Below are 16961 nucleotides of genomic sequence, written 5' to 3' on the forward strand. Positions count from 1 at the left end.
CCGTCTTCTTTAGCCTAACCGGCATAACCGCGGGACGTAAAACTCAAAGATTTCATTTCATATTTTTTCAATTTCGCCATTTTGGTGACTGAAGGCCTATTTGCGTGAACTAATTCATCTGGAGGAAACATAAAAATATAGTTTACATATACTTGGTCACGACTAGATTTTGGAATGTCCATCAAGGGTGACGGCGAGTGAACGTGAGTGCGAGGGAGTTGATTGGGGATTACGAAAAAATACCTATGTTTCGTACGAAGTCTTTATTTAATTATTTTTAATAAGTATGTTATCACGTAAACCTGTCCAAGCATCACCAAATAACACGAACTATTCAATGTTTATATTCATAGAGCACCGCAGTAACCTTGGCCTTTCTTCGTAATATTCTTCTGGTGTCCTTGGCTTCAGCTTATGTAGCTATATTACTTCCACTGGTTTAATATTTCGCATGTTGACATAGTGAAGAATATGTTAATTTACACATGTTATTCTTAAATTTACAAGGGCATATTTCTCATGCTATTATTTATTTTTGGGAAAAGTTTATATACATACATACATATAATATATAATGTTTTATAACAAACAGAAAACTTCCTTTCTTTCTTTCTGTAAGGAAGAACGAAATGTATTATATAATCTTTCCCCTTAACATTCTTCCTCTTAAAATTCATTTCGAAATTATTTTATGAAACTGTTGGTTTTACAATTAACTTTTAGAATATATTTTATACGCTACAGTACTTCCCACACAAGAAATAAAAATCTCAAGGGATTAAATTAATAAAAACCTTGTAAACATAACATGTTTTATTTATTTCATCCAACCGCGGCCAATTATTATGTTCTGCGCTACTGCCTGTGTTTATCTATTTGTAGAATGTCCTCAAATAATTGGGATACTGGGAATGCATGTTGATAAATTTTGTTTGTGTTAAGTAGCAACACCAAACTTATATTTTTTAACTCAATCTCTCATATCGGAGTTCCTCAACCTCGTGGTTGGGACCACTAGGGTCTCGCGAGAGGAATTCACGTGAACCGCGAAAAGATATGGAAAAAAATAAATGTAATTAGGATCCACAAGCGATATTTTTTTAAAACATTAGTATGAATTTCTTATTTCGATAAATATATGTTTATTTTCATACTTACTGAAATCAAATGAAACTATATTTTAGTTTAACATCCCACGCATATTTCTTTTAGGCTAAAAGTGACAGATGATTAACGAAAGCGAATGGTTGTGAAGTTATTTTTTTAAAAAATTTTCGCACCACGAATCGAACCCGGGACCATCTGTAGCAAAGTCATATGCGGTAGAGCAGCGTTTCCCAACCGGTGTGCCGCAGCACACAGGTGTGCCGTGAATGAGCCGCTGGTGTGCCGCGAGGAAATCGAAACAAAATTATTAATAGCTATCAAATTGCAAGTCATAAAGAAAAATGTATATTCGTATTTCACATTACTATGAATCTACAATTTTAAGTTTCATATCGTGTTACTTTTCTGTACATTTTTAATGCTGAAAAAAGTATTTGTTATCATTGTTATGGCCATTATTGCTTCTTTCTTGTTGCAGACTATTTCGTAAGTTGAATTTTAAAATATCATTCAGTCCTTTCGACAAAGCAAACATGCATACAAATTACCTACATTTGTGTTTTAAAACTAAAAGAGATTTGTTTGTTCGTTCGTTATTTAGTGCTTCCTTCTTAATGAAAAGTTGGATACAGTTTTCGAAAAAGAAAGCGTATTTGTAAAAATCTGTGTCCGATATTTCATTGCAATTGTTTTCTATTTTGAAATTAGAATGAAAAATAAGCATAATGATTTACCACGGGGAAAAACCAGTGATCGAGCTTTCTTCTCTGTGGGAAGGAGATCAGTAATCACAAAAAAAAAAAAAAAAAAAAAAAAACCGGTATTTTATATTTAAAGTAGTATCTATGAGTGTGCCGCGAGAATTCAAGTTACACCCATACTGTGCCGCAAGTTGAAAAAGGTTGGGAAACGCTGCGCTAGAGATACTAGACCAGCGGGGAACAAGTAAAGAATTAACCTTCGCAGTACCAATGAGGAGTAGTTACTTTGTGCCCAGTACAGTATGTTTTTTTTTTGTAATTATTCTTTTAATCGTTTCTTTAAAATTGTAAAAAGAAAAAAGTGTTCATACTCAACATGTTTAACTAAAGCGTATAACTTACGGTGGAGTAAATTAAACGTTGGTGCGTCTCATAAATTTACTATTTTAACTTGGTGACTACAAAGCGCCCCCTCCCTCTTTTCGTAGGAGATGCGACTGACATTTAGAAGTGTCACTACTAGATGGCAGCATAATAAATAGCTGTTAGTCTTATTACTTCAGTGGCGCGGGAGATCCGGATTCGATTCCCGGCGGGAGCTCAAGTGGTTCGGGTTTCACGTTAATCAGTAGGTCCACGTCTCATATAGCCTCGCTGCTGAACGGGACGTTAAACTCAAAATCAACTCAACTTATTACTTCAGTGTACTGTTTACTTCATTCATTATAGACTTTTGTGAGAGTATTTAATTTGTTTCTTTTATAAGATATATTTAATCTTAACGGTGGGTAAGATCTCCCTTGATAGTCTGTTACAAAAAATATTTAGGTAGTACAAGGGTTAAAAATATTTAGGTAGTACAAGGGTTAAAAATATTTAGGTAGTACAAGTGTTAAAAATATTTAGTTAGTACAAGGGTTAAATAATGAAATGTGAGAGAAATGAAACTGGTGAAAGTAGGACATTCAAATATCAAAGGAAAATGGAAGAAAGAAAAGAAAAAGAAAAATTGCATATTGAAATAAAATTCAAAATGGAAGATAATGTGAAAACTGAGTCTTATGCGATTCCACTATTCTTTGCAAGCGATAGCCTAATGAGCAATAACTAAAAAGCCTATTGCAAATCAAAAATTACATATGGTGATCACTGGCAAGACAATGTAATCAAACAGGCGTCGTGATATAAAATAGGTTGAGAAAGCCTGATTCATGGTGGAAAGACTACAAGGTGGATGCAATGCAGTGCTTCATTCTTGTCGCTCTGGCGCATGACGTCATCTTGGTCGCAGACGTGGCCAACGAGAGGCATATAAACTTTTATCAAGCGCTTGCTCGCTGGTATCTCACACTGAAACTTCTCTTCTATTTGTAGTGATCTTCAACGAAGTAAAAATTTTAGTACAAAAAGTAATTATATAAACGTAATGTAATCAGTGATTAAGCTAAGTGAATTCAAAGGAAGATATTTCCAATAGCAAAAGAAACAGCAATATCAGTTCATATTAAACAACTTTGAAGCTTTAACAAGTCAATATTAATCACTACATTTTCTACTTGTTCTTTCTTTCTTTCTTTCTTTCTTTCTTTCTTTTTTTTTTAAATCTGAAGTAATATACTCGAGTATGTATAGGCCTGAATAGTCTATAACAGTGTGTCGTTAATGCATTTCATTATATATTTATGTATGCTCAAGTATATTTTCGTAACACAGTGATCGGTTTCGATTTACTATTATTATTATTTTGCTTGAAAGAGAATTGTTTACTGATGACCCCATATAAATTTTGAGAATATCTCAGGGGCGAATTCATGGTTATCGTAATTCAGGGAGATTAAAAACTTTATTGAGCAGGGACGCACGTATTTAATATTTTAAACATCGTTTTTATTTTTTTATTTATAAAAAAAAGAAAAATTATTTGAAATCACTGATGATTTATTTATAGAATTTGTATGTGAACAAAAGGTTTGGTGAAATTGTCAGTTCTCTGAATATTAGTATCAAAATTTACGCCACAACAAATTGTATTATTAACCATTTGTACGAAATAGAACGTTACATATAGCTACTATAATGTTCTAAAAATATATAGAGATAAATATCTATATACAAAACACCTCAAACAAAGGAATTGCAACAATATGCCTATTTAAAGCAAGAAACAAAGTACTAGGAATAGGTGACTGCATATATACAGGGTGTTTCAGATAAAACGTCCAGTGCTTATAAATCGGAAACGGCTTTGAATAAAAAGATGAAACAAAAACTGAGGCAGGAAACTGTCATTGGGCACATCACATGGTGTTGATGTGGTGACCCCCAAGGCCCTCCTTGAAGGGGGCCCACCTTGAAGGGGACCCAGGGCCTAACTTCAAATTTTCAAATGGGAACACGTATTGAATCATACCTCATTCGATAGTCCTTGAAAAACGAAACAACTTTTGTAGGAAACAATTTTCGATGAGACAACTTTTGTAGGAAATAATTTTCAAAAATCTAAGATCGTCAGGTCAGATTTTGCCATTTCATTGGTTGATTTCACATGGAATGTCCCGCACAGGAAAGTCCAGCATAGCATATGCTTTCTCAATTGATATCGCAATCTTGACTCACTGTTCAGTGTTGTGCTTTCCAGGCAGAAATCTGAATTTTCCTGCAAGAGAATAAAACTTTTTTAAAAAAGTTTCTCTACATAATTGTCAATTTCGCAACAATAGGCCTATATCAAATATTGTATCTACAGTAAATTCATGAAAACACTACATCATTTATAGTAACCCGGTACTTTCAAGCACCTACAAGAAATATACAATAATATTTCAGTTGAAATTTTCAGCTCTCAGTTCGTCACTATTTCTCTTGATGCCACAAGCAGAGACGGAGGAAAGTCGTCTGGTTGCAGGATTAGTAGCTTTGGACAGATAAAATTAAACGAAAAAGCCAAAGAAACATATCAAACGAACATGGGCCAATCGGTGCACAAGGACGGTAAATTTGGAGATATTTCACATTTAAGATCTCTATCTGAAGCTCCTTTTACTGCTTAAAAGTTTGAAGTCCAGATACTGTAAATAACTTACATAACGTAAACACTACCTGCAATACCTAGTGTTCAGTTTTCCATGTTTTTAAACAAAGTGTACAAATTTTATAATGTCATTTTCTAACAGTTCGTAATTCGACTTAAATCCTCCCCTCAGTTATAAAATATATCATTCAATATCAGAAATATATAGCACGTTACTCTAATTCAGATGCATACTGGAATATTTTTCCTTTTGAACTTCATATGTGACACTGAAGTTTTCTTTTGTCTATGAGGATTCTTCGTAATAGGATGTCTCTATTAAAATCTAACCAAGCAATTAATTAATAAAGATATTTGAATAGCTCACAACTCTACGAAGGAAGATTCTTCCTCTGTGTTGATATGCTCTCAGTAATTCTGCTCGGTAATTTCAAGTTTTTGCCATAGTTTATTAGTTGCATAGTCCAAATCACTTTTATCCAAGGATGTTATAAATAGAGAATCTGCCCATATGTATCTTCATCCTATTAAATCGATGAAGCCAAAAAACAACCGAGCATAGGCACGTCTGATTGGCTACTTTTGTTTCTGCCATCGTCTGGTTGGCTACTTTCGTTTCCGTCATGATTGTTGGCTCAAAACATTGCGATCCTATTGGGCGGAGTGGGCAGAGTAAAGGTGGCGAAACTGTGACGTACGGCTTCAAGATTTTGTTGTAAGGGCAGATCCTCTATTGTATAAGATCCTTGCTTTTATCCAAATTCCTTTATATATATATATATATATATATATATATATATATATATATATATATATATATTACCCTTTGGACTCGAATAATTTTAAGCGGGTCGACTTCCAAGTCAGTCCAATTAAATTTCTAAGAATACATAATTATTAATACAGCACATTTTATATCTGAAGTATTTTCTTTGAATTTCATTTATTACAAGTATAAGCACTTACATTTATTTTAACTATTATTCTTTGCAGCTTCTGTTTTGCCTGGCTCTGGCAATATGCCTGGCGAGAACAGCTCCAGCACCACAAGAGGACGAAGATGAAGAAGAAGAAGATGAGAAGGAAGACATGAAAGATAAAGAAGAAGAGGAAGACGAAGATGAAGAAGACGAAAAGGATAAAGATAAGGACAAGGATAAGGACAAAGATAAAGATAAAGAAGATAAGGATAAAGAAGACGAAGATAAAGAGGACGAGGATGAAGATGATGATAAAAAGAAGAAGAAAAAGAAGAAAAAGAAAAAGAAACCTGATGAATTTGGATTAGCAGGAACAAATGGACTTGGCTATATCTTTGATTATAAATCAGGATTTGTTAGTAAGTATTCTTTTTCAATTTATAATTTAAAAAGTTAAAGTGCAAAAAAAAAAGTATTTTTTAATTCGTTTTGTCCAGGAAAAGCAACGTACTTAACTATTTTTTTTAATTTATAGAAGAATTAAATTCTGTCATGAGGGTCAATCCATCTGAAGTGGTCCAAAGATGGGGAAAATGGTTGTTCGACCATCTCCGAAAATTATAAAACTTTGAGTGTATCAAACCTTGTGTATGAAGAGATCAATAACATCATTCACGTTGTCGTATGTACAAGTGTTCCTAAATGACGGTCATCTTTGTTGTCGGCAGAGTGCCATTTTTTGCATTTGCAAGCGTTTACGAAAACTAAAGTTGCTCAGGACGTACGTACCGTATCAGACGAACTTCAAACAAAAACGAATGTGTAGGGGAGAGACTGAGGTACACGAAGAACATATACTCTTGCTTCTAAATATATACACAGAGTTGGAAACCTATACATGAAATCACTAGAAAAGTACAGAAAATTACACTTTGGCTTTATTTTGGAATGACATAAAGGGGGGGGGGGGTCATATGTTTAGTGCTGTATACTATTGCATGTAAGGAGTATGTAGAAATATTCACACTTATGATAATACTGGCACCATGGATTTATGGGAGTCCGAAAGTTGAAGTTTGTGATATTGATGCCATGTTTGGGACGCAATATCTCAGGAGGGAAAAGTTCTAAAAAAATGCTGCTTAGGCCACAGAGTAATTCTGTATGTGAATAAACTATTGCAACAAAATCATGACATATCACATGGAAAAAAGTGAGGACATGGTAAGAACGCGAAGAAAGTACGCGCGTGACGATGGTCGTAACCCGGAAAAATTTAAACGTTTTTATGTGTTTCATGCTAGATCTAAAAAACTACGCATGGTTCAGCAATTATTCCTGCTTTTGTTTCTGTTCAGTTATGCAAAAGCTTGCGAGTTGCCTTTGTTCCATCTTTCTAGCTCCATGATCATTGCCACATCTATATGGTAAGGGGGTTAGGTCCCCCTTACACCCACGACACCCATCGTCGAACTGGACCGCAGTATTAAGGCATTTAATGTATCAGCAAAGTATTATTGAAATCCAATCCCAGTTACGGAAGTTAATGTGTGCACAAGGTTGCGTTACACCTATCTATCCTATTCTGCTGAAAATGGCATATTTGTGGAAAATATTTAAAATGATTGTTGTTTCCCTTCTCTTCTATAGCATTACAGCAATAGCTTTTAGTAGCTGCAATTACAAGTTCTCGCAATTACACGATTCAAGCAGTGTTGCAAACTTCAGCAATGTTTATCATATGTCAAAAACGGTTTGAGATATCGAAGTGCTGTAAACGGCAAAATAATTTACATATCCATTACAGACTATACAAGTAACTAGATATTATACTTATCTCAGCATTTTTTCGAAATAAACGCTTTTAAAAAATAAAATTTTCCAGCTCTGGTAATTTCGTTTCTATTCATTCGAAACAAGTCATACCATGACCATGGTATCCAACACTAACGTACTCTTGATGTGCATTATCCTATGCATCTCCGTTGTACTGTATTTGCGTTAGAGGCTTCCGAACTTTGGATGTTTGTGATACTCCGTTGTGCTATATTTGCGTTAGAGGCTTCCGAACTCTGGTTGTTTGTAATACTATAACATGCTTAGTTTGCAACACTGAATAATTTTAAGTTTATATTTGACATGCTGATTTGAAATGTATAATAATCTGACGTAATGCCATTTGAAAAATATAACTTTATATTGGGTTGGCAACACTGATAATTGAGTCTTTCTGTTTAATACATACAAAGATGCCCGCTTTTTTTATAGTTGCTTCGTGCAAAATTTCGTTTTTTCCTCTCTTTTGGTTTTTCCGTTATAGCGGATGATCAACATAAATTATCCACTCTGTAGACGTGGCAATGATCATGGAGCTAGAAAGATTTAACAAACGCCAATTACAAGCTTTTGCACAACTCGACACAAAGAAAAGCGGGTCTAATTGCTGAACCATGCGTAGTTTTTGAGATTTATAATGAAATATATAAAAACATTTAAATTTTTCCGAGCTACGACCATCGTCACATGGGTGCTTTCTTCGCGTTTTTACCATGTCCTCACTTTTTTCTCCATATAATATCCGTCATGATTTTTTGCAATAGTTTATTCTCATACAGAATTCCGTTGTGGCCTAAGCAGCAATTTTTTTTTAGCACTTTGCCATCCTGAGATATTACGCCCCAAAAATGGCATCAAAATCACAAACTTCAACTTACTGACTTCCATAAATCTATAGTGCCAGTAGTATCATAAGTGTGAATATTTCTACAGACTCCTTACATGCAATAGGATACAACACTAAACATATGAACACACCCCTCCACTTTATGCCTCCACTTTAAGTCGGATCCCGATGTCAGTGCTTCCCGGTTCAACAGCTTCGCTGGATTCCCCTGACGACGCCAGTATCTTTGACCTGTGCCTATGCCTAATCCCACTAGTTGATGGACTTGGTTCAATGCTTCCAGTGTCTTTCTTGGTTGTCTGACCCTTAAATCTGCTCACTTTACGGGAAAACATCTTTGACAGAGATTTGCTTGTTCGGGTATCAATGTTACCAATGCTCGTTTTCAGTGATGTTCTCTGGTCCTAAAGAAACTTGAATTCTTGTTTGCGTGTCCTCTCACAGTTGCAATCTTCGGCGGTTTTACATTTGTAAGACGCAATATCAAAAAGAGACTTTTCCGCGTGCGCAACAAAACCTGCACGAAGTGTTGCTTCTTGCACGAAGTGTCGACTGAAATGTTTTTCCTTGGTGCGACACTTATTATAAAATGTTTTCAGCATTTCAGAAACTCTCTTTTCTGAAACCACAGGAATGCTTGCTTTATGCCAAATATGTACAACTCTTTGTCCAACTAATTCACGAATGTCAGTCACTGGTAATTTAGTTACACTTTCGTCACCACTTAAATCACTTCGAAACCAATGATAATGTCGCATAACGTCAGCGTACGTTGGTAACTGCACTTCGCTCATTTCACTTGGAGTGCCAAATAAGCCTCGTTTCACACTTTCCCGTGTTGGTCTGCTATGAGGCTTTTTCTTCATCTTGGTTTCCATTGCTTCCGAACTTGGAAACCAAAGTATACAATACAAAATGTCTCTGAATCGTATCGCACTAAGAAGACTGTAACTTTAGGTACAATGCACAAATTCTCTGTCTTAACAGAAACAGTAGCGAACTAAAACCATTAAAGCTTAAGCTGCAATAACTGGCCTGTTGGATTGGTTGGCCGAAGTACGCAATATTTATACCACCGCCGAACTTCGAGCGAGAATATTATAGAAACGTCGGCGTAGGTTCTGGAGCCAACGACGCGAGCGGAAGGTGCGCGAATCTTCTGGACGGAGCCGGACGTTGTGACGACGCTGGAAGAGCGTGGTCAAAGTAAGCAACGACGAAGTTGTTTAGCCTGCCGCTAGATGGCATTTGCTGTCGGTGTGCATAACAAGCGAAGAGTTGCCAAAATCAAATTGTGTTATATCAAGAGCTATGCCTATAATCATCGTTAACGTGGCATTCCAAACAAAATCTGAACATTAATTCCAACAACTGAGCTAATATGGCTGTACTTTGACTCATAAACACTTTAAAATTATTTACTGGCATTGCTACAAGTTTCTTTTAATAAAATGATTGTATTATAGCCATCAGGTAGCTCTAAAATCGACTACAAGTAGCTTTTCTGTCATTGGTGTTGTGCGTGTTGCCTAACCAAACACTTAAAAAACTTTAAGTCCGTTGGGACCGGGTAAGGGGTTCTCCAAAAAAAAAAAAATAAAAAAAATAAAAAATCAGTAAGGTCGGTGCCACTAACGGTACATTTTCCGCACTAGCCGCCATCGAATTTACAACAAAAGGGCAAAACACTCCACCCTAATACAGAGGGTTCAAAAAGTCTCTATACACCTGAATCGTAACAAGTCAAAGTCGCATTCAAAGTCACACGAAATACAATTTTATGTGAAGGTTTGCAACACTGATATATTATCGCTTTGCGTGAAGTTCCTTTCTTAGATTCCAGTCGGCAAAGTGACGTTGAAGTGATTGTTGTATCTAGTTAGCGGTCTGTGAAACAATGGTGTTAACTTTGGAATAACGAATATTCCTGGTTGAACATGTGTTCCGTGAACAAGGTGAGTACAAACAGACAGTCAAAATAAAGTTTGCAGTTAGGTTTCCGGATACACCTGTTCCGAATCGTCACACTGTAAGGGCACTGATCAATAAATTTAGAGACATTGGAAAGGTAATGGACTATGATCGAAGTGGTAGACCGTCAGGGCTCGATGAAGAAAAAATGTTACACATATCGGATGCAATGCAACGTAACCCCCATAAACCACTTCGAAAACTTGTCCAGGAAGAAGCAATAAATGTTGGTACGGCACAAAAGGCGGTTCGTAAGAAACTGCGTCTTATCCCGTATAAGGTGCGAGCGGTGCAGCAGTTACTTCCTCCCGACAGTGTAAAACGAGTGCAGTATTGTGAATGGTTTACTCGGTTTGTTATGGATAAGTCTGACGATGTTTTGGATAATGTTTTTTTTTTTTTTTTTTTTTTTTTTTTTTTTACTAATGAGACCTGGTTCCATTTATCAGGTTACTTCAATGCCCAGAACTCACGTTTGTGATGTGCAGAAAACCCACATGTCATACATGAAGTTCCTGTGCATGACCAGAAGGTAGGGATGTGGATTGCAATATCCAGAAGAAGGATGGTCGGCCCCATATTTTTCAGACAAACAATATATTCAACTCGTTATTGTGAAATTATTCACCAGTTCATGGGAGAACTAACAGAAGGCGAAATTCGTAATGTTTGGATACAAGATGGCGCTACAGCACATACAACTCGCCAATCCATGAGATTACTCCAAGAGGTTTATGGAGATCAAATAATTTCAAAAGGATTGTGGCCACCTCGGTCTCCTGACTTGTCTCCTCCGGATTTTTACTTCTGGGGTTATGCAAAGAATTCTGTTTATAAAGGAAACCCCCACACGCTACAAGAACTCGAAACAGCTATTCGAGAGTTTGCTCATACCATTCCACATGAACAACTTGTGAGAGTATTTGAGAACAAGAAGAAACGTGTGCAAGAATGTTTGGAGGCTCATGGGGGACATTTATAACATTTGCTGTGAAAATGTGTGTGTATATGCTACGCCCTGTACATAGTGCTTTTATGCCATAAAATATAATAAATTTTGAGTAAAATAATTTTCTCGTTGCTTTGAATATGTGACAATTCAGGTGTATAGAGACTTTTTGAACGCTCTCTCTCTCTCTCTCTCTCTCTATATATATATATATATATATATATATATATATATATGGTCTAGTAAAATCATAATAAAGCTTAGCGGCAACGCGCACACATTTTCTGCACGGAGTAACGTGTTCAATGCCAGGAGTAGCTAAGGAATTTGACTTTCACTTTAAATTGTAGGTTCACGTCTGGTATAGCTTCGGTGCTAAAATGAGACGTTAAATTTCAATCAAAAATCAGCAACCCTAATTTTAATAATAATAACAATGAATAAGGTTTAAATTGAATTTACTATAGATAAAAACACTTTCTACTTTTTTCGCTGAGGATACATAGTTCCAAATTATACTTTAGTTTAGAATTATCACTAACTTCAGTAGTTTTCGAGATAGTACAAGAGATGTCGCTAAATTCGTAGAAAGAAGTGAATGTTAGTTTGTATTCAATAATTAAACAAAATTACAATGTCCAAAAATTTAATTCCAATTAATAAGTCGTGTTAAACTTTACATATTGGAAAGGTTTAGTGAAATGCTACGACTTTACTGTTAATTCTCTCTATTTTAAAATACAGATATAATAAAACCAATAAACCCAATAAAACCAATTCTTTTAAAAGTATGAGAATACAATTAGCATACATCATCCTTTGTCTGCATGAAATTCCATTTTATCATTCGATCCCAGAATGTTATCAGAAAATCATCAGAGTCCTTTATTATACTTTTGACTTATAGGCAGTTTTCTTCATAATCAATCCTCTTTCATATAAATAAATCAGGCACAATCACACCACTTCATCCTACGGGCTGGAGTACCTCAAAGTTCTGCTTTGTCACCAGTAGTATACATCCTGTATGTTGCTGATATGTCAATACCAGAACCACCAATTTATGCACTTTAGTTTGCTAATGATACGGCATATCTCATTTTACGTTCCTCAGTAGATCGAACAAACGCAGCATTGCAACCAGCAATTGACAAACTTGCAGTTGGTGTCTCAAATTGAAATCCATCTAAATCCATCTAAAAACACAAATGAGGTTATTTGGACTTAAACGAAACAAGTACTATTTACCACTAAATCCGGAACGTTTACATCTTACATTACTAGGCTCGTTAATATCATTACAAAGTAATGAAGTACTTTGGTATCACTTTTGACAAACATCTCTCTTGGAACGCCCACCTTTCCAATTTACAAGCTAATATTCGCCGTCGGATCAACTTATTTGTAAGGCAGTAATTGGACTCTTAACACAAAATTCATTCTTTATACATATAAAGTTTTTATTAGTTCTGCTCTTACACATGGATATGTCACCTTGTTATCAGCTTCACAAAAGCTTTATGACAAGCTACAGGTCCCGGAACGTCATGTCTTACGCCTTGCTTATTCATCCAGGCACTCCAACTCCTGAGATCTATCATCGGGTAACAATACCAACACTCTTATATCATCTGTACAGCCTCCGCTCTCATTACATTCAACGCCGCATATCAGACGCTCATCCGATTCTTCATGAGCACTTAGACCAGATCCCAGTCTCCACGTTATGTTTATTCACCAATAGTTCATCTTGTTATCCACAAACGTGATCAGATCGATTTTCTCTATAAACCCGTCGTCGCATTTATTGTTGCCATCCCTTCATCTATTACATGTAACTTCATCAATGCACTCCTTTGTTGTTAACTAACAGCACTTCAAGTATTTAAACCCGCTTTTAGTAGCATGAGAGCATAAGATGAACACCCTCTTCACAGCTAACATCCTACGTGCTTGTGTTCTGTTACCTGCACTTTACGTCATCATTTACATTATATGTCAATCTAAAACCTTATGTATATTTTTGATAAATTCCATCTATGTATATTAAAGAAGAAACCCTGACTGACTGATTGATCTATGCGAAGGCCAAACCACTTAAGCTAGAAACTATAACTTTGGACAGGGCATAGGATTTGTTATGTAAGGTGTCACTGATGAAAAATGAAGGGAAAAGAGGGGTGATAATTATTATCTTAAAATGTCTGTATCTAGAAAACTCTGAATGTTAGAGACATGCAATTTTGAATATGGACTTCTCATTTAAAATGTAGACAGATCTTTCAGCGAAAGTTTTGATTTTTAATCAAGAAGGGAAAAACGCGCTGAGAAGGAAAACTGGAATTATGGTACAATTATTATGATAAGATGCCCATAAATGTTGTTGAATAGAGTGCACCATGGAGAAAACACAATTACAGATTATTTTTCTCTACGTATTTAAGCTAGCACATTCTACATATCAATACACTAAAACACATTAACAGTCCATTTAGGCCCAAGAATAGAGAACGACAGCACCATTTGCCATTGGTTTGTCGAATTTCATTCCTATCACATACTATTGCAAAATGAACCCCGTAGACACCGACCAGCATCATGTTCAGATAAGCTTTTCAAGAACAACATTCAAGCAGACTCTAGGAAAAGTGTTCGTGTCATTGCAACCGAGCTAGGCATACACTATATCGTTACTGTTTGGCGTATCCGTGCAATTGGTAAATAAAAGAAGCTGAACTTGTAGGTGGTAAATGAGTTGACATAGGTCATCAAGAATTGAGGCGTTGGATGGCCAAGTTTAGTATCTCAGAGTTAAAAGACCAGGCCATAGGCCAAAAGATAGCAACACAAAGAACCGATTTTATCCGCTTTTACTATATCGATTCTAATAAAAGTCTCAACATCTCTTGTTTCAAAACTGACTTACGCCACTTTGCCATCCAACGCGTCGGCTGAGGGTATGCAGTTCTCTGAGTGTAAGGAACAATGGAGAAAATTTCCTCCATCAGATTCTCACTTTTGATGAAAAATGTACCTGCTACGACATGGGAAAAGGGTGAGATCTTGATAAACGTCTTGATAAACGTATCAGAAACTTGTCCGAAAGCATCCAGCAATGGTCAAGAATCATGATGTAACGGTACTCATGTTGTACAAGAAGGTACTCCCACACATTTCACTCAAAAAACTGTGCGAACTCTCCATAACCAGTAGTATGGTATCTTTCCTTACCTACCGAATTCTTCCGACATCTCTATCGGTTCTTGGTACGAAAATCTTTCCCGTTGTCTGGGCGGTGATATGCGAACGTACGGTTGAGGACTTCACAGTTTACCTAGCAGATTTCAAACGCCTTTCGTCTTGGAATCTTATCGTTGGAAGGGCAGAGTGTCTCAGCCTGCTATCCTGCAAATGAAGGGTAAGCCCGCCCCAACCTTAGGTAGAAGTGTGCCCCATTAATCCTAAAACAGCAAACATATTAAAAAATATTTCTAGTTAACTTATATCCAATTTACTTCTTTCTCCATTAAAAAATAAATACAGTTAAAATTTTAGCACATTTCATTCTTCACGTTCATCAACACGAAAAGGCACTATAGGCGATCGGTTCCTCCAACATTACTGGATTAAGCGCCACAGTAGCTATTGGTAAAGACACAGTTAACATTTTTTAAAGAAACAACTTACTTTCTAAACCATTGGCTGCTACTGTCCTATTTGAAACTGGTGATGTTTTAAATAAAGATTTCTTTGCAGTTATTATTATTGTGGTGCAAAGGCAGAGCGCTTTTTTATTGTCTTCGGACCAATGTTAGATTTGTGGTTGGTATATATCTATGTAACGTACAAGTAAGTTTTAATCTATTTGCGATAAGATCTGATTTATGAGGAAAAGAAACTTATATTATGAGTATCACTCGAAGTATTTTCATTGAATTGAATTGATTTTGAGTTTAACGTCCCTTTCAGCGGCGAGGCTATTTATTTTTGCTTTCTAAAGTTGCGTTTAGATGAGGTACTACTTTGAGAAAGTGTGTACTAACGAGAATTATCTTTGAACATTTTAAAGTGTGAAAATTTTTCGTTTAGAAAGGGAATTTATATTCATTATATAAATAACTAAAAACACAAAATCCATTGTTGTGTGATTTTCAATTAAAAATGATTTTGCCAATTATACACCCTATGCGTCAGTAAGAAAATGTTCCTTTTAAGCCTTTTGACGTTTTATACTAATAGAGACCGGATATTGGGGTATTTAAAACCTGGAACATAGGTACAGAAAGAGGGACATTAAATTAAAAAAATAGGCAGTAAAATGTAACTCGAAATAACGAAGATAAATACTCAATACAATTAAAAAAGTAAATTCAAGTCAAATAATGTTCAAAGAATATAGAAACATATATGTTTGTCAATATCTTCTTTTACTAAAAACGAAGGTTGACATGTATTTCATGTATATTTGGTAAATGCATTCTCTACAGCATTTTATCACTACACTTAACAGTCCAAATTTTATAGACTTTATCAGTACATACACATCAGTCCAAAAGTTTTATAGCACTTTATCAGTACAAATAGCAATCTAAAGTTTTACGAAATCTTATCAATACAAACAGTACTTATTTTTCTCGGGAGAGGCAGAATCCTTCCTTGAAATACTAAATTATAAATACTAACTTTTACTAATAATACAATAATATTTAATATAATAATTATAAAATAATAATTTTTCGCCAATAAAGTCTTATTTTGAAGAAAGTTCTTAGAATAGGCAATATTAGGCACTAAATAAATTATTTAGGCAGGAATGGGCGAAACAGGCAAAATATGCTAAATAAAATTGTCTTAAATATTGAAACTATAACTCCCCATACAAACCTTAAAACGTTGTTTTTGATCATATCTTTAATATTAAAGAATAGGTATTTTGCCTAAAATCCGGCCTCTTATATATTAATAAATATGATGCTATTTATGAGTTAAAAGATATCGATAAAGCATATATGTAATGTAAAATACTTTTTAATACAGGGCCCTCATTTTAGTTTAACAGAGACAGGCGCGCAACCAGAAATTTGTATTTGGGGTCTAAGCTTTGGGGGGTGGGGGATCCAACATTACAAGCCACTACATTTATGTAGTATTGAAAGCGTATTGTTCTGTACCCCATAAATAATTCTAAAATACTTCCACCCATATTTCAGACAAATATGATACAACTAGATTGTTCTTATAACAGTAGAGATAAAGTATAAGATCAAATGTTCATGCCACAACAACCATTTCCCTGTTACACAAGTATAGTTTTGTTAAGAAAGTGTACAAATGTATTTTAAGTTAGGAAGTTTTAGAGGGGTGGCTGTGATGTGGTAGGACGTATCCACGGGCGGGGCAAGGGGGGCCGGGCCCCCTAAATTTTGGCTGGCTCCCAAAAAATTTCCCGGCAAGCTTGCAAATGAACTATAATATGGTGATGAAGTATAATATGATTGGGTCGGCCCCCCCTAACTTCTATCGCCCCTCCTAAATTTTTGGGCTGGCTACGGGCCTGGTGATGCGACCCTCTTGCCATCCGTCGTAATTATTTGCTGAA

At 35.5% G+C, this 16961-nt stretch overlaps 1 protein-coding gene across 1 annotated transcript in view; it reads left to right on the forward strand.

Moving 5' to 3' along the window:
• LOC145662133 (uncharacterized) overlaps window positions 1-16961 on the forward strand; it is a 50939-nt gene that overhangs the window by 21023 nt on the left and 12955 nt on the right. The window contains exon 2 of the mRNA XM_081727468.1: window positions 5833-6178. Coding sequence (XP_081583594.1) covers window positions 5833-6178 — 346 coding nt within the window. The remainder of the gene's footprint in view (window positions 1-5832; window positions 6179-16961) is intronic.

Source organism: Thermobia domestica, chromosome 10 (genome assembly GCF_964235325.1).
Source record: "Thermobia domestica chromosome 10, izTheDome1.hap1.1, whole genome shotgun sequence".
NCBI lineage: Eukaryota > Metazoa > Arthropoda > Insecta > Zygentoma > Lepismatidae > Thermobia > Thermobia domestica.